The sequence below is a fragment of the Engystomops pustulosus genome, chromosome 3 (genome assembly GCF_040894005.1).
Source record: "Engystomops pustulosus chromosome 3, aEngPut4.maternal, whole genome shotgun sequence".
Classification (NCBI taxonomy): domain Eukaryota; kingdom Metazoa; phylum Chordata; class Amphibia; order Anura; family Leptodactylidae; genus Engystomops; species Engystomops pustulosus.
The window spans coordinates 141,026,804-141,046,000 of record NC_092413.1 but is presented as its reverse complement, the minus strand read 5'-3'; the positions used below and the strand labels follow the sequence as shown (position 1 = coordinate 141,046,000).

The 19,197-nt window shown below is 36.9% G+C and overlaps 1 protein-coding gene across 3 annotated transcripts in view; it reads right to left on the bottom strand.

Annotated features, from left to right (window-relative positions):
• Positions 1–19,197, bottom strand: part of CSMD1 (CUB and Sushi multiple domains 1) — a 1,135,715-nt gene that overhangs the window by 330,304 nt on the left and 786,214 nt on the right. For all 3 annotated transcript variants that reach the window (XM_072142316.1, XM_072142317.1, XM_072142318.1), the window contains 4 exons: positions 17,556–17,744; positions 9,302–9,418; positions 8,312–8,527; positions 3,229–3,417 (listed from right to left, as the gene is read on the bottom strand). In XM_072142316.1, coding sequence (XP_071998417.1) covers positions 3,229–3,417; positions 8,312–8,527; positions 9,302–9,418; positions 17,556–17,744 — 711 coding nt within the window. The remainder of the gene's footprint in view (positions 1–3,228; positions 3,418–8,311; positions 8,528–9,301; positions 9,419–17,555; positions 17,745–19,197) is intronic.

Here is a 19,197-nt window from a genome sequence, read left to right as displayed (position 1 = left end):
CATGCCATACCCTGTGGAAAGTACTTGATTGGAGCCAATCTTATCCTACAATAGGACAATGACCCAAAGCACCTCCAAATTATGCATCAACTATTTAGAGAAGAAGCAGGCAGCTGGTATTCAATCTGTAATTTGGTGCCAAGCTCAGTCACCAGATCTCAACCCCATTAAGCTGTTGTGCGAGCAGCTTGACCTTATGGTATGCAAAAAGTGCCCATAAATCCAATCCAACTTGTGGGAGGGGCTTCTGGAAGCAAGGGGTGAAATTTCTCCAGATTATCTCAGCAAATTGAAAGCTAGAATGCAAAAAGACTGCAATGCTGGAATTGCAGCAAAGGGTACATTCTTTGATGAAAGCAAAGTTTGAAGGAGAACATTATTATATCGAATGAAAAAAATATTTATTTGAAACGTTGTCAATGTGTGGACTATATTTTCTATTTATGTTGCAACTTATTTGAAAAATAAAAGTATGAAGTTTTATGGAAAACACAAAATTGTCTGGGTGACCCCAAACTTTAAATCCGTAGTGTTGACTCACTGTCATATAGCTTCCTTATAATTCATAGACAAGAATACAGCTCAGTGGCAATCCCTGCTAAACACAAAGAAGAAGTAGGTGGCACATAGTCCTGACACTCTGCACTGTTATATTAGGCTGCATAAAGTGTATACAATTCTGCACATCCTCCATTTTTTATTCTGTGTAGCAGGTCAGGCAGCCAGGCCCTCTGACACTGTAGTCTCCGCAGAATCTGTTATGGCTGCTTCAGCAGTAGTAATGTCCCTTGACCTTATTTTTCCCATTCAAAACATAATCACATTTGGCTAAACCTGGTGTTTATTTTGTAAGTGAACAGGAGGCATCTCTGAAATGTGTGGCCAAATTAAGAAACAATAATAATAACTTCAAATATTATATATTCTTTAAGACGATGCCCCTATTTTTATAGTCTTAGTTTTATAGTTATATATAGTATATCTCTTATGCAAAGATGTTTTAGCATGCACCAATAATAGTTCTGCATTAAAAAAATCTTACACAGTTAAATAACAGTTTGTCACTTGTACCCCATCTATCATGGGGACCTATCAGTTTATCCTGAAGGAGAGATCACAGTGAAAAACTGTCAGCTTAGTTATTTTGCTGCAGGCAATCCAGTATTGACAATGTGACTGGCAGCATAAATTAGTATATAGGGAGCGAGTTACAATGTAGAAGCTTCATTTTCCTTCCATTTTATTTCCAATATGAAAACAAGTGAATCATATAGTTGCTTTTTCTGTCTCTAAACAGGTCTGAGTATTCAATTTCTAAGTAATTTGGGAATGCAAAGATCTGGTTTTTTTATATTAACAGGTTTCCCAAAATCAGCATTTTTTGATGGCAAATGCAATGTAATATGCCTTGATAGAACCTTGATAGAAACCTGCAGACAATATTAAAAATCAGTGGGATTTGTCAAGATTTGACATAGCTATTATGGTGTAAACAGAGCCTACATAATTTTTGCATCATGTCTGGAAAATCAAAAAACACACTGGCTGTATGCTTACATGGCCATAAATGTGTATGGATGGTGGTAAGAAAACTGGGGAAAAACATGAAAATAGGTTTTCTAGATGGGAAAAGGAAACCTTTTCCACTAGTCCCACCTCAATGTTAAACTTAAATGAAGCCTTGTGACATGAGCCAAACCCGTAACTTTTTTTTTGGAAGCTTTTTTTTTTCATAAGTGCAGAGAAGGAATTGGAATCACGAGAGCTACATGAGAGCCGGTTGGTCAACTGTAAGTTCTTTTATTCTTGAAGACATTGGGGTTTATTTACTAAGGGTCCGAAGATCGCATTATCGTCAGACATTTCAGGGTTTTTGGGATTTGCGCCGCTGAGACAGGGATTTAGCAGGGGATTGTGTCGCATGCGATCAGTTTATGGCGCAGCGGCACCAGCTTTCATTCAACAGAAATTGGGGGGTGGGCCATCGGACGATGTGACTGATTTGGACTAAGCACAGGATTTAATATTCAAATTGTGTTGCATCCAATGCACTTACATGAACCAGGAAGAAGATGGTGAAATCCGAAGGACCTGAGCGGGGAAGCGACAGATGCAGGATATCGGGCGCACAATCTTTGTGAATCGCGACACAGTGCAATGGAGTTGGACAATGTGCCCCATTGGTTGCTTTATTTTAATCCCAAATTATGTCATGAAGCTTTATTGGTTAGTCTCAATCCCAAGGAAGTTTTTAGGCTATATTCTATATTCTACAAGTTGATGCTAGAAGCTCAGTTTTCCTCTTTGCATTTCAGCCTCATTGATTGTGTATGTAAACAGTATCTGTCTCCCGCAGCCTCACTGTGTGTCCATGCTCTGGAAAGTTATCATCTTATAAACTCACAATATGGATTTTTTATATTATATGATTAGGGAACAAAAACACAACCAATATTAGGCATCTGCTGAGAAGAGGAACACGCTACTTTCAATGACTCTCAGAGGCAAGAGGCAATGTGCATAAAGGGGATGAAAAAAGCACTAGCACCATTTTTAGGACTAAAACAGACATTTTAAGTGGTTTTTCCAGCATACTTATATTTACAGAACATGTAAGCAAGTCGAACATGCGGGCTCTGGAGAATGTTAGTAATGGATTAAGGTCATGTTGAGAAAAGCTGCTGTTGCATGGGGAACTGTTGTTTGAAGAACCACCAATAGAGGGCTTTTACTATTGGGAGTAAAGTATGTACAGATCTCATAAAGTAACAATGAAAAAAATAAAAGTAGTGGAAATGGTTAGCTTTTTACTGTACAAATAAATTTGGATACTTTGGGATGATTATTCCAAATACAATTACTGTATACTGTGTTGTATCCAAACATAGAATATAAACATATATATATATATACAATATAATATCCTGGTATGATATATATTCATGTAAGCCGCTGTCCTGTGCCTCAGCTCATAGTCAAATGTGCATTGATGCAAAGTTTGAAAGTTTGAACAAAATAATAAGACTGTATGGGTTTTTACATTGTGATTATATTACATGATCTGTCTGTTTCTAAAATAAACCTTCTGTACTCATTAGGTTACTTTAATATGCAATGTTTTAATAATACAGAAATATCTATTTTGAGATATAACACAATCCTCATAAAGTAAGAAATATTATCTTGATAAAGACTTGATGAATGAAATGAAAGCATGTGACCACCTACCCACACACCTTGGAAGAGGTGTACTCCACACTCGCCGGCCACCTCCCAAGCAGGTGAGTCTATTAGCACCTTCTAGGCGATACCCAGGAAAACAGGAAAATGTTAGAGTGTCTCCCACACCAAAATGGAACCCAATTCTTCGACTAAATGCAGGTACTCCAGGATCATCACAAGGCTCTAGATCATATTCTGCACAAACCAGAAATAAGAAAAAATGAGAAAATGTTTGTTCTATTAATCTGTGTGCGTTCTAGTGGTCAAACCCCTAATGGATCCAACAAATATAACATTTGCAGTGGATATGTTAAACATATTACACAATTTAAGTAAATGAAATAATACCTAGTGAAATGAAAACATATAAAGTAAATGATTATGCTTTTTAAGTGTTTGTTCTTTTATTATACATGGCCAAAAGTGTGTGGCGCTATTAGTAAAGGTGTTGCCCAATATGTGCATAAAATAAAGAACACAGCCATACACCTTCATAGAAATGCAACGGTAATAGCATGAATCATAGGGAAGAATTGAATTACATTATGTGTAGTACTGTCATAAAATACCACTTTATCACTTCATTCATGACATTTAGGATCTTTTAATCTGCCCTAATGACACCCTAAGTGTGTTATTATGTATGGGTAGCACCTAGGAAAAAAATTCCAAGCTGCCTCTAAAAATGAGACCGGCATCGGAATTTGCATCAGTGGTTTCATGAAATGGATATTCATGATAGATCACTTGCAGACCTGCAGGGGAGATTTATGAAAATGTTACCAAATACATACCATGGCAGAGTTAGACTTCACAGTCATAATCTGCACCAGAAAAGTTATGCTGGATAATGTATCTGGAATAGTTTACAACTGTAGAGTCTACTTTAGACCACCTATTAATTGGTCTGATTTCCAACTGAATTTTCTGGTCACATTCCCTTTTCATAAGACCTATCCTACAGATAGGAAAAGTGCTTGAAAACGGCTTAAAAACCTTTATAATTGTGGAGTAAGGAATTTATTGGTTGATAAATCTCCTCCATTATGAAGAATGGCAAACACTGGCAGCTTAAGCATCAGGGTTCAGCCAATTCTCTCTATTCGTGGAAAAGCTTTTCTGTAGTAACAACTCGTGTTTTACTATATGGAAGTCAGTACATCAACTAAGAGATCTACCCTCTTGTCCAACATTGGTAGTTGATCTTACACATGCTCCTCTTTATAACCGGCACATATTCCCATAGAAACAGTCTAAAATCATGTGGAAAGCTTTTGCAACTCTATTAACTACTTATAGTTATGGTTATTTGGACGCAAAATTGTGGTGCCGCTTGTGAATCCAACATCATCTGGTTTCTATTTTTCAGACTTGGGTGCAATTTTTGGCACACAATTAGAGAAGCTAAAAGCCTGCACCCAAATTAATAAATATTTATTCAATACAATATTTCTAAATGTTAGAAAAAACATGCCTCTTGTCAGACATTCCCAAAAATGAATAAAAAACAGGCTACATTTTGCTAGATATCTGCATGAGGCAGTTGGAGGCTTCTGAAACTCTGTCTGTCGTGATGGACATTCAGGTGCATGGCTTCCTAGAAATACTGTCTTAGCAGTGAAGGAACACTGAGCACTAAGTATACCTGTACTGTACAAATAAGTCTGATAAATAAGACAAATGCAAGACCTGACGCCACGTGGACAAGAGAGATTCACATACATAATGAAGAGGTAACACTGCACTGCTTCTGTTCAGTTGAAGACAAACTCCACTGTGTGTATTTACTTTGCTCTCTCTTATAGTAATTACTTAATGCAGTATTATTAGCAAATATGCTTCATTTAGCAAATGGATCAACATTATCACACAGATCTTTGCTTCAAAGCATTTTCAATTTCAAAAGTCTCCTTTAGTTTCCTTACTACACACCACCAGGTCTATTCGATGGAAGACTGTACTTAGGCTTTAGATCACACATTTTTAAGGGAAGCTGTCACCAGATACCCTTTTTGAACCTCCTCCATGTCCCCACAAACAATTAATAGTATCCCCAAACTGTTTTTATAAAACTTTTGTTAGTGGTTAAAACAATAACTTACAGTATATTAAAGTTTACCTGGCTCCCTCCCAGCTTGTGTCCTATGTCCCTGGGGGAGTCTTCCGCACCAAGCTGAGTTCCCCTCCCTCCTTTGCAAAATGCTCATCTGTAAGTTTGAAAAAAACCCTCCTCCTCCCAGTCACCTCATGCTATCACATCTCCACTGTATCTACAAGAGCAAGAAGCAGAGGTAGGAGGAAAGGAGTGGGAGAAGGCGAGTTTTTCAATTCACAGATGAGAATTTTGCAAAGGCAAAATGGAACTCTGTTCTGTGCTTAACACTCCACAGGGACACAGGGCACAGGCTGGCATGGAGCCAGGTAAACTTTAATATACTAATACCAAAAGTTTGGGAATATGCTATTTTTTGTCAGTGGGGACATGTAGAAGGCTCAAAAAGGCTGCCTAGTGACAGGTTCCCTTTAAATGTTATAGGATATGCTAAATATTTCGGAAGAAGTGTCAGTGTATTCATAGTTTTTAATTACATATAGATTTTTTCTAATACTGGTATGTTATTGGAATTTTTACAACAGCAATTCTGAAAAAAGCTGACATTGAGGATCAGTTATTTCATTCATTTTTACTTTATCTCTACACAGAAATAAGATATCATGGAAAGATTTGTACCTCTTCTGTGTGATCAACCATTATTTTTTTTTTAAATAACTGATAAAAAAGATGATTAATTCTATAGCAAATTTATCGATCAGCCTAAGATAGTTGGAGAAATATTGCAACAGTCTATATGTAGATATCCTACATATAATATACTATTGAAACATACTTTTAGAAGAAACTTTGTTGTAACTTTCAATACAGCACAGTAAGGGTACATTCACATAGCGGTATGCCAGCCGTGCTGGCATACCGCCGTGTGCTGGAGAGGAGGAGGAGGCGGCCCCTCCTCCCTCCATAGAGAATAGCGGCGCACGCCGCACACACTCCGAAAGATAGAGCATGCTCTATCTTTTTGCGGTGTGCGGGCCGGATCGGTGCCACACATGTGTGGCACCGTATCTGCGCCGCTATTGCCATCTATAGGGACGTACATGCGGCCGCAAATTTGTGGCCGCGTGTACGTCCCCACAGACGGCCATGTGAATGTGCTCTAATATGAAGAACATCTGGGTGATAATAAATGTCGAATTATTTTTAATAGAAAGAAGATGTATAGTAAGAGAATACTATATGGTAATGTAGAAAAAGTAAAAACAAAATAACAGCAATACCTTTTAACCCTTTCCAATTCTTTAATAGTCTTTTGTGAAAAAAACTTTTTTTTGTCTACCAACTTCTCAATCTTGTCACTCCATGTCTCCCCCATAATCCTTCATATGGCTGTAAGACAACTGCCTAGAGCAAAAGCCTACTTATCTTCTGTGTAGTAGAATTATTAAACAGATCTATTTGGTTAATCTCAAAGATTAAAGATCCGTAAAGATTCACCCTTTCTTTTTGTTTTGTTCTTTAGGATTTCAACTCCTTGCTGCTGAAGCCAGTTTTCACCTTCCTGACAAGGCCCTATTTTTAGAATCTGACATGTGTCACAAAACTTTGTGTTTCCTTTTGAAAAATATGCAAATTTAGCAACATTTCTGAAAATTTTCCACACACAAGTTTAAAATGTTCTGCTTTCCAGGCACATAGTCAGACCACCCAAATTGTTTGATAACTAACATTTACTGAATGTCTGCTCTATGTTGGTATAATTTTTTTTTCATCCTCACATTTCTCTAGGATGTTAGGAGGCTTAGAAGTCACATTTTGTGGGACAACTCTGCTTTCAAGTGACTTTAAGAGACTTAAATGTTAATAAATCACACAAGTATAGAAAATACACACCTCAATACATGTAAAACAACTTTTACAAAGTCTGTTAAACATTTTAGAGTTTTGCCAGGGTTACATTTAAATAAAAGTGAATTTAAATGAAAATTGTGATAACCAATTTCACCTGAGAATGCCGATACCCCAAATGTAGTATTGCTGTATTGGCACACAATTGGGCATTGAAGGGAAGAAGCCTCATTCAGAGCAGATATGTATGGCTACATTGTACAGGCTATATAGTGTTTTTTTTGGCAATGTTGACATGAGGGCTTATTTTTTACAGGATGAGTTACATTGTACAGATTCAATTCAATTTGAGAGGTAAAGAGGTTATTCATGAGATTTTATTAACTATTTCAAGGTGGACACAAAGCAAATTTTTAGCATTTTTTTGGGCTGCTCATATACTATAAATACAATATGTTATCTTCATTATCTGGGTCACTACAATTGTTTTCTGTTGACTTGGTTACTGTTTTCAGTGGAATTATTTTTCAGCACATAACTATTCTTGATCACTTTTTAGGACATTTTTTGTGAGGGTATGTGATAAAAAATAATATTCTACGGGAAGTTTTTCATGTTTTTTTACGGTGTTCCCTGTGTGGGTTGAATATTGCTTGATATTTTTTAATTACAACATATGCTGTAAATATGTCATATATATCCAATATGGGATTATCTCTTTACATATCTAGTCTGTTTCAACATTTAAAGTAATGACAAAGGTACTATAATTGAAAAGCTTAACTTGTTCTACATCAGCAGGGCCCACTGGTGACGGGCTGCAGCAGGTCCAATGACACTGGAGTAGAGATCCTAATACCGGCACCCACCCAAATGGGATTTTCCATAATTCTAGAAATCCCCTTTAAGATGAGTCACAAATTTATCAATTTAGTTCACAAATTTGAACTTATTCTATGTATAATCATTCATAGTATATAAGTCAACTGCTTTGACATGTCTTAAGACCTTAACATTCCAACTCTAGATTGACTACAACACCGTGGCTAATGGTATTCTTCATCCAATTAAAATAAACTTTAAAAATAAATTATGACTAGTTAGTTTCCCTGTAAGCGTTTTTACATCAGCTTCATTGAGCACATTGTATTTAACTTACTTTAGCTGGTCTCTGAGCATTTCCCTTACCTGAAAATGTAATGTTGAATCCTTCATATGAAATAGAAAAATCTGATACAAAACGAAGCTGAGCTGAAAAATTCCCAAAAAGTCCAGCCTTTATAGTGGGTGGTAGTACTGAACCTGTCAGTCTTGCCACAGGATGAGTAAAACTGCCATCCTCAGTTATTAACAGATAGTCATGAGAGCTTTCCAGATGAAAGGTGTGAAATACCAGATGTACACCTAGAATGACAGAAATAAGTTATAAGTATATTATAATAAGATTCTATTGGCGGAAATACAAGTCTTGTGTAAATTATTTTTATTTTAGCATTTTGCCTGATGTCATGACATTCTGCCCACTGATTAAGTAATATCTTTCACTTAGCCTGTTAACACTCCTGGCCAGACACAACAGTGGTCTTGCTGCTGTGACCACTGACTGGCCACAGTGGTCGTGTGAATTTGAACACTTGAATAGAGCTCGGAGTGCCAACTTATGGACTGGAGGATGCACTAATACTTCTTTTTATTTTGGGTGCATTTTCCTTCATGCTGCAGAATTGTGGTGTAGAGAAAATTGTGGTGTAGCACAGTAAAAAATGGTGTACAGACTAAGCACTAACATGGGCCTGCAAGTATTGGACAAAGTGCAACTGTGGCACAATAGTGGTGAAAACACTTTATAAATACATATGCAAGCTACAAAGACACTTCTTCTGGTGGAAACATAGCCAAAAAAACAATAATATATCTGGGCCAATGTCTGATCTGAAAAATACATTCACTTTTCATGTCACATTATCTTAAAAGGGAGTTGTTTGTCTTTGATAGACTTATAATGTACATTATATAGTCCATGTAATGCATAGTTGAACTATTATTTCCCTGCGCTAGTTACTTGGAAGATAATTGGCATCTCTGATTCGGTAATTATTCTATAACAACCATTAAATAACCAGTAAATCTACCAGTTTTACATCTACCAGTAAATAACCTGTGTATTTTATCTCATACCTTTTCCATGTGATACTTCAATCGTCCATGTGCAATTCAAAGAATTAGGGTAGAAGTCAGGAAAACCTGGTGAAAGGATCGTCCCACTTCTTCCATGAATATATCCACCACATAAAGCTTAAAAAAAAAACAAAAATAAAAATACAAACATATTTTTCAATTGAAAGACTAAAATAAGCCATTTGTCATCTCATTATTATAAGTTGTAACTTTTCTTTCTAAAAGAAAAATGAACAGAAAATGTGTGCATCACTGCTTTTCAGGTCTTGCAATGTTTATTTTTTATTTTATGTCTGTGGTTTTTAATTGAGTTTTATTATAAATGGTTGTATTATTCTGGTAATTACAGACACAACAATAATGGGCTTCAAGTATTATTCACCCGTCACAAGTTTATTTTTACATGTTTAGCCTATCTTTTTTACTTTTTTGGTCAATGGGCATTATTTATTATCTGGATTGCTGTTTTTTTCAACATTTTGCTCCTTGTTTCTATTTTTTTCATTCTTTACAGTTTTGTGTGTATGGTTTAGGACCACATTTTTTTACATTTTGAGTCATTTGTCTCAAAGTAATAAAACTTTTCTATAAAGTTACAGCCTCACATGTCTTCACACCATAACAGAATGGCTGTGGTATTTACCCTAATACTATTAGAAACCTGCAGCAATCTGGTGCTACGGCTGATTCAGTGGGGTCAGGTTTTAAAACTGCATCACTCCATAATGGCTGAGACAAAATGTAACCACTGCAGTGCAACATTTTGATAAATGAGATAGAAAAAAAGCAGACTAGCCACAACCAACAAGGCAAAAAAGTGGTTTAAAAGTACCCTGATACAATATCAGGTCCAATATGTTTTTATTTTCATTTACAACACTTTAAATGGGCTGGAAATTTATGTTTGTTTTTCTTACTATTTATTAATACTGTACAGTGCAGTCAGACTGTGGCATCTCCATTACGCTGTCATGTAACAATACAAGTACCATCCGATACTGCTTGATCTTATGGAGCACATATTTTCCGCCAGAGCACACTGTTTTCCCTATTCGCTATGAGGGGGGAAGGAGAAAATGTATAAAACACAATGAAATTGGCACAATGTGACACGCATTGCTGAGATCACTGTACTAGTGTGGCATTTGGTTATAGCTACATGGCCCATGGGGCTCACAACTCAACATGAACAGAAACCTCATACTGATACATCCTTGTAGAATTCATAACTATAACATGTAACTATAACATATAGTCTAGCCTTATCAGCCCAGAAAAAATTAAATTATTAAAAATTATTAAAAATATAGTGCAATCTAAACTTGTTGTGATAATTACACAGCTTTTTATAGATTGAAATCAATTGGTATATTCAATTGAATGCATTGAGGTTGATTATATAAGAGTAAGTATTATATTTTTTATATATAAGCATTAACAGATGGATGTTTAAAGGACTTGATTATATTTTTAGAGCCCTTGTTGTTATTTGATGTAATTGGGTATCCAGGTTAAGAGAGTGGTAATTACAAGTGTATAACTGATTTTGTGTATATTTCACCTTTAATTATATACCAGCTGTAGCCCCCATCTCTTCCCATGTTGCCTGGAATAGTAAATTACTGCTCTTAGCTATAACAACATAGAATGGGTTATAAAAAAAAAATTTGCACATAAACATCATCTATACAGACAGTCCCCGGGTTACATACACGATAGGTCCTGTAGATTTGTTCTTAAGTTGAATTTGTATGCAAGTCGGAACTGTATGGGGCTCATCGCTTTTTTTCGTCAGGTTTCTTGATTTGAGCCGGGTTTTTGGCGCACACGATCGGATTGTGGCGCTTCAGTGCCGGCATGAATGCAACGGAAATCTAGGGGCATGGCCATTGGAAAAACCCAACGGATTTGGAAGAATCGTGGTATTTGAAAAAAACACCTTCAATTACCTGCACCAAGAAATAGAAGGTGAACTCCAGCGGACCTCAGCGCAGCAGCGACACCTAGTGGATATCGGCGCACAGACCTTCGTGAATCCCGGCTGGATGCGAATCAGCATCAGAGAACCCGCCGCTGGATCGCGACTGGACCGGTAAATCTGTCCCTATATTTTATAATTATAACCCCAGCCAAATTTTTCTTGGCCTCTGTGACAATTGGATTTTAGAAATGTTGGATTGTCATAGGAACCAGGATTAACAATACACCTCTTATAAATGTTATAGCTGTTTATTATAGCCTAAGGCTAAAGTACAGTAGATTACCAACATCCAGAGGTCCGTTTGTAACAAGGGGTCATCTGTAAGTCGGATGTTCTTAAGTTAGGGACCCCTGTATATATATATATATATATATATATATATATATATCAGAAAATCCAGACAGCAAAGGTGTGAAAAATATAGCAAATCGGGTGCCTGCCAATAGGACCTGGCCAAAGAGAGGGGTCCTTTATTCCATACTTGAATGTGACCGCAACTTTTTGGCTCTGTCTGAATGATTTTCAAGCAAAATGTCATGTGATAATACCACTTATATATGGATAGGAAGATAGATCTCCTTGGCAAAATTGGCCTCAATCCATTATTTAATATACTGTATACTGTACTTAATTAGCATTGTGCAAAATCAACATAATATAATAGAAATTGCAATCAATTTCAACAATGAATGTACATAACAACAAATACAATACTCCATAATAAAATATTATCTTATAATTCATTAGTCCATAACGTGATACTGAACAAATTCATATGTGTTAAAAATGCTTAGTGCATAGAAAAATGTGTCATTTTCCACATGGATTGCTAATGACAAAACTTACTAAGCCAGGTCAATGTGTATAAAAACAAAGAGAGCATGCGTGGAACCCGTCATTAAGAAAAGTGCATGCGTGACAAAGATCAGCACATGCTGTGGTGCCATAGAAACCAATCACATCTATGATATGCAGATGAACGCTCACCACTGAATCGATTAAAAGGTAGCTGGTGAGTACCGTATTTTTTGGCCTATAAGGCACACCGGAGTATAAGGCACACCTCTAATAAATGCCTGTTAAGACATCTAGGTTCATATATAAGGTGCACTGGAGTATAAGGGGCAGGATCAAATGCAGTACCTAAAAATGACCAGCAGGTGGCAGACCTGTGCACAGTTCAAGCCAGCTACACTTCCCGGGAAACTTGTCTTCAGCGTGTCAGAGAGCTCCGATCTCAGAGGTATGGGCTGCTGGGGGTTAATGCAGGGTGATGCAGCAGGGGTTAAGCGGTCTCCCTCTGCCCCTTCTCCTTCCCTCCTCAGCCTGTGGCTCCTTCTCTTTCCCCTGTTACAGGGCTGTCAGGTATGGGGGATTGCTTACTGATGATGATGATTGCCTCGTGGTCGTCACTATGGCAGCTCTGGTCTCTCCGTGCTAGGGGTGGCAGGATGGGCACAATGTTAGTTGTGGTGCCAGGGCACATCAAGAGCTAGGGACCCTGTATATTGTGTGGGAAGGTGCAGGATATTTCTGGGGTTGGAGCTATTAAACACTGGTAAATGTACAGTACATCTTGTCTTTAGCACATTTCTGTATAAGTTCATATACAAGGCGCACCGGCCTATAAGGCGCACCTTTGATTTCTGAGAAAATTAATTTCTGAGAAAATTTCTGAGAAAATTACAGACACAAGCAGTAAAGCCATATGAGGCTAAGTAAAATGGGCAAAATAACTGGACATGTAACAACCCCCATTCCTCCCAGAAGGCCGTAAAATCCATTGGTATCCCATAACCAATACATAATACTATCACATAATGTGAACTGCCTGAACATCTGTGCAGTTAACGTGGCAAAATTGAATAGGCGCATCTCATATTGTGTATGGAAGTAAAAGCACCATTAAAAAAATGGGGAAAGGACATATACAGTCCTATACAACAATATAACAAATCCCTCCATTATCCTAAATGACACCGAACTTGAAAACCAAGATGTCTCAGACAGAGCCGAAACGTCGTCACATACAAGTATGGAATAAAAGGAGCACTATTTTCTTCATTTATATCTATTTCTATCTATCTATATATATATTATATATATATATATATATATATATATATATATATATATATATATATATAGACTCACCGGCCACTTTATTAGGTACACCATGCAAGTAACGGGTTGGACCCCCTTTTGCCTTCAGAACTGCCTCAATTCTTTGTGGCATAGATTCAACAAGGTGCTGGAAGCATTCCTCAGAGATTTTGGTCCATATTGACATGATGGCATCACACAGTTGCCTTAGATTTGTCGGCTGCACATCCATGATGCGAATCTCCCGTTCCACCACATCCCAAAGATGCTCTATTGGATTGAGATCTGGTGACTGTGGAGGCCATTTGAGTACAGTGAACTCATTGTCATGTTCAAGAAACCAGTCTGAGATGATTCCAGCTTTATGACGTGGCGCATTATCCTGCTAAAAGTAGCCATCAGATGTTGGGTACATTGTGGTCATAAAGGGATGGACATGGTCAGCAACAATACTCAGGTAGGCTGTGGCATTGCAACGATGCTCAATTGGTACCAAGGGGCCCAAAGAGTGTCAAGAAAATATTCCCCACACCATGAAACCACCACCACCAGCCTGAACCGTTGATACAAGGCAGGATGGATCCATGCTTTCATGTTGTTGATGCCAAATTCTGACCTTACTATCCGAATGACGCAGCAGAAATCGAGACTCATCAGACCAGGCAACGTTTTTCAAATCTTCTACTGTCCAATTTCGATGAGCTTGTGCAAATTGTAGCCTCAGTTTCCTGTTCTTAGCTGAAAGGAGTGGTGTGGTCTTCTGCTGCTGTAGCCCATCTGCCTCAAAGTTCGACGTACTGTGCATTCAGAGATGCTCTTCTGCCTACTGTGGTTGTAACGGGTGACGATTTGAGTCACTGTTGCCTTTCTATCAGCTCGAAGCAGTCTGCCCATTATCCTCTGACCTCTGGCAGCAACAAGGCATTTCCTCCCACAGAACTGCCGCTCACTGGATGTTTTTTCTTTTTCAGACCATTCTCTGTAAACCCTAGAGATGGTTGTGCGTGAAAATCCCAGTAGATCAGCAGTTTCTGAAATACCCAGACCAGCCCTTCTGGCACCAACAACCATGCCACATTCAAAGGCTCTCAAATTACCTTTCTTCCATACTGATGCTCGGTTTGAACTGCAGGTGATTGTCTTGACCATGTCTACATGCCTAAATGCACTGAGTTGCCGCCATGTGATTGGCTGATTAGAAATTAAGTGTTAACGAGCAGTTGGACAGGTGTACCTAATAAAGTGGCCGGTGATTGTATATATATATATATATATGTATATATATATATATATATATATATATATATATATATATATAGCAGTTTTTAAGATATAGAAAAGGAGTATTTCTCTCTATATAAAGAAGTTTCTTCCTTGTTTGATAATTTTGATAAAACATAATAGGGGAGATTTATTAATGCTTGTAAGCCAGTTTTCTTGGCTACAAGCCTTGAAATAATTGCAATTCCTTGCACACCAACAGGAATTTTGCCACCTCCATGCCAATGCTGGATGGCCAAATGGACCATAGCCTTTGCCAATTTCGGGGGAAGTTTATACTGCATTTATAGAATTGCCCGGTTGTCCAGATGCCTGTTAGATATTGCAGGAGTCCTTCCTTAGTGTTATTTCTATACAATATCACATATGGCAACATTATAACAGTCGTTATTCCTTACAAACATATAAGTTACATTTAATATTCTAACGCCATTTAAAAGGGAAGCTCTTGTGAACAAGGCCATCACGTATTTTGTTTAATGTTGATTATTTGTTACTTTGGATTCACCTTTTATGTCTGCGGGTTATGTTGGTGTTATATAAAAACTTTTTTTGTATTATTTTATTGTTATTATTTTATAAGGTCAAGCTAAATTGTATTTTTTACTATAGACTAGTGATCTTTTTGCAACAATCTGATGAACAATGAAATCGTCTTTCTCATAATTGTAGGTATATATTTATACAAAAATGTATATTTTTTAACATGACACCTGTGGTTTTTAATATAATACAATATTGCAACTTTCCCAGAAGAGGTGCACATAGGAAGCAAAGGCTAAACTGCCTTACTGAATTATTCATTTGGAGATGTTATTCCTTATTTATGAAGCATGCTTATAAACATTCACAGCATAAGAGAAATCACCAAGTGGTCCCTTGGACAAACAGATTTTTGTTCACATGGAGTATTTTCCATTTCCTTACTAATATATTCAGTAAAGTGATTCCATTGTATACAACAGGGAGTTAAATTCATTATATTGTAGAGATAAAATGCGAATGTAGACAGAAAATGCTTAGATAGAAACCTGAAAATATTATTTTTAGATGAGTAAATCACCAGACTGTGATGAGGGTGCAAAAAATAAAATTTTCTTTAGTTCTCCAATATAGTATTTGTAACTAATTTCATGCAGGGAAGTACAACATAAGGAATCATACTATATATTTCAGCTAGTTATTGCCTATTTTAGCATATCTTACAATACACAAAAGTGATTTTGCAAATATTCCTGGTCCTGTCAGTAGAGACAACTTGTAAAAAAATAATATTGAAAGCCATTAATGTCAATGTTAGATATTTGGTGTATAAGACTTCCAGATGTTAGTGGTATGTATATGACAATTCTAAAGATCTGAAAAAAATGACAACCTGTAGGCCATAAAGGTCCAATTTAATGAATAAATGTTTTACCTGCTTATGCCATAGGTTAGATAACAGTTACAACAAGGCTAAAGTGCAATAGATTTTAACAATAAATACAATACCCCATAATAAAACATTATTATATAATCCATGAATAACGTGATACTGAATAAATTCATTTATGTAATTCAATTCAAGGTATTTGTTAAGATCACTAAAAGTCTAGAAATATAAACATAATAATGCAACATTTTAACCCATAAGCTTAAGAATGAAATGATTTAAAATTGTTTGTTTTCTTCATCAATACCTGACTAGTTATATGGGTAAGCAGGTGAGAAACAACCCCTATTAGGTCACCTCAAGGGGTGTACTTGCACTACCGAGCCTAAAAATTTAGTACATAAAACACTGCCATCCTATACAAGATAGTGTCTTTATATAAATCCCTGAACAATTTGGAAACCCAAAATACAGATAACCCAATTAACTATGAAATTACTTAACAATTATACCAGTAGAATTATACCTTCTGGACCCTAAGTTTCTTCTTGTAGCCTCAAATAATTAATTATTGTACTGCACATTCATGAATTAAATTTAAAAAATGTAATACATGAATGTGCAGTGTAAAACAAAAAAAGAATTTATAATAAATGATAAGAAGTTTATAATAGAAAAACAGTTGTAAAAACAAATAACCCTTATCACTGAGATTTATCCAGCTGTGAAGTGTTAGCCAGCTGTGAAATATGACAATATTCTTGTACTAATACCACAGCAGTTAAATAATTTTAAAGGGTAGTCTTTAAATAGATCAACATTTTAAACCAACATTGTGTTATGTAGGAACCTTTTTACATATATTCAAAAATAGTTTTCTTATGTCCCAGTAAATTCAGTTTTTACTTTAATGTAAGGGTCATGTCTGTTTTCCTTTTGCACCTGTTTTCCTTTTCTCTATTTTGCCATGGGCTTTACAACATTACTGTATCTTTACACAATGATTGATTCTAATGGTGCATAAACACAAAAACAGAATTTTTCTAAAATGACCAGGAAACTGGAAATTTTTGCTGGAGATCTATAAAGTGTTCTGCACATAACTGGTTTTACCTATGGGTGATTTGGAGGTAGGCAGGCTCTCTTTGTACAATGTAAATACAAGGGGAGCACATTTATTTGATTAAATCTTTTGAAAAATTTGTACCAAAAAACTGCCTAAAGCACCATGCACCACAATTTTCAAAGACTTCAAAGACAGTTTATAGACACTTTTGTAACGGCAAAGCCAATATGAATTTGTCATAAATGAATCCTTATGATGTGATCTGGAACTTTAAAACTGTCAGAACAGATTTTCAGTTTCACTATATATTATGGATACTATTCATAACCTTTGGAAAGACCACGCTCTTAAAAGTCTAAATGCAATCCATTTTTTTGGTGGTCGCCTCCAAAGCTTTCAAAGGGTTTTGATGATTAAAATACAGTGAGGTAGAACAATATATATAGCTTACCATCACAACTAGGTAATGCATGGTTCCACTGGTGGTTCTTTTCACAGACTAATGGTTCATCATCACTTAAAATGTAACCAGCATCACAAGTAAAAGTCACATATGAGCCAATCCCAAAGTGTTTTCCATGGCGATGGCCATTTACTGGTATTCCTGGGTCAAGGCATGAATCCAATTCTAAAGTAACACCTTAAACAAAATTAAAAAGAAATTATATAATACATACTATTTTGGCTAGTCCTTAAAATTGTTTTACTTGTCTACAATCCTTTAGTTTATTTTACCTGGCTCCCTTCCAGAATCCTGTGCTGAGTCTCTAGGAGGTTTTTTTTTTTGTACATTTCACATGTAAACGGTCATCTGCTCAACCACATTCCTCCTTCCTTCAGTGTCCTCACTCCTCTTCACACCAAGCCACTCTAATATCCTCCCTCCCCCCCCCCACCTGCAGACAACCGTTTAGACTTTAAATGCCCCTTCCCCCAGGATTGTAAAAGATTTTAATGAAGTAAAACCATTTAACGACTAACCAAAACAGGAATAACATTGAACATTACATGCCAATTATAACCTGTCATCACTGACAAATGCTCTTCATGATGCCAATTTCACTTAAAACTGGACAAAGAGTTCCTCTAAAGTATTGAAGTAGAAAATGTAAGTCAAGTTAGATCCTTGATCTTTGTGTTTTGTTCCATAGTCAGCTATGTATCGGCAGATTGTCTTGAAAATCACTCCAAAACATAACAGACTGTGGAGACTTTGGAATAAAGCACAAGGATTTTCCTTTTCATTTCATTGTCCTGGAGGGCTTCACATATACTGGGTTTCCCCCAAAATAAGACAGTGGGGGGTCATTTACTAAGGGCCCGATTCGCGTTTTCCCCACGTGTTACCTGAGTATTTCCGATTTGCACCGATTTTCCCTATATTGCCCCGAGATTTTGGCGCACACGATCGGATTGTGGTGCATCGGCGCCGGCATGCATGCAACGGAAATCAGGGGGTGTGGCCGAACAAAAACCCGACGGATTCGGAAAAACTGCCGCATTTTAAAAAAAATGTGTCGCGGGACTTGCACTTACCTTCACCAGGAATAGGCTGGTGAATTTCAGGGCATTACGGCAGGCCTCGGGGGAACTTCAGCGCAGCAGCGACATCTGGTGGATGGCGGAGGAACTACCTTAGTGAATCGCCGGAAGACCCGAATCCACCGCACAGAACGTGCCTCTGGATTGCGAATGGACAGGGTAAGTAAGTCTTATATTAATTTTTCTCCTAAAGAGGTACTAGTTCTTATTTTCAGGGGATGTCTTATTTTCCCATGAACAAAAACTACTTCTCAACAACTTCTCCAACAGCCAAACTCCGAATTACATGCTACATTATCCCAATCTCTCATGTTTAGCACTGTCCTTCAATTACCCCTTCTTGTCCTGGTAGCTGCTTGTATCGCATTTGCAGTGCAACAGTCACTGATATTATCCCATAAATATTTCACCCATGTCGCAACCTCTTGTAGTATCTAAATCATTTAATAATACTAATGTATGTCAACGGGGAAACTGTAGCAATAACTGCTGCTAGGTCTTATTTTCAGGGGAGGCCTTATATATATATATATATATATATATATATATAT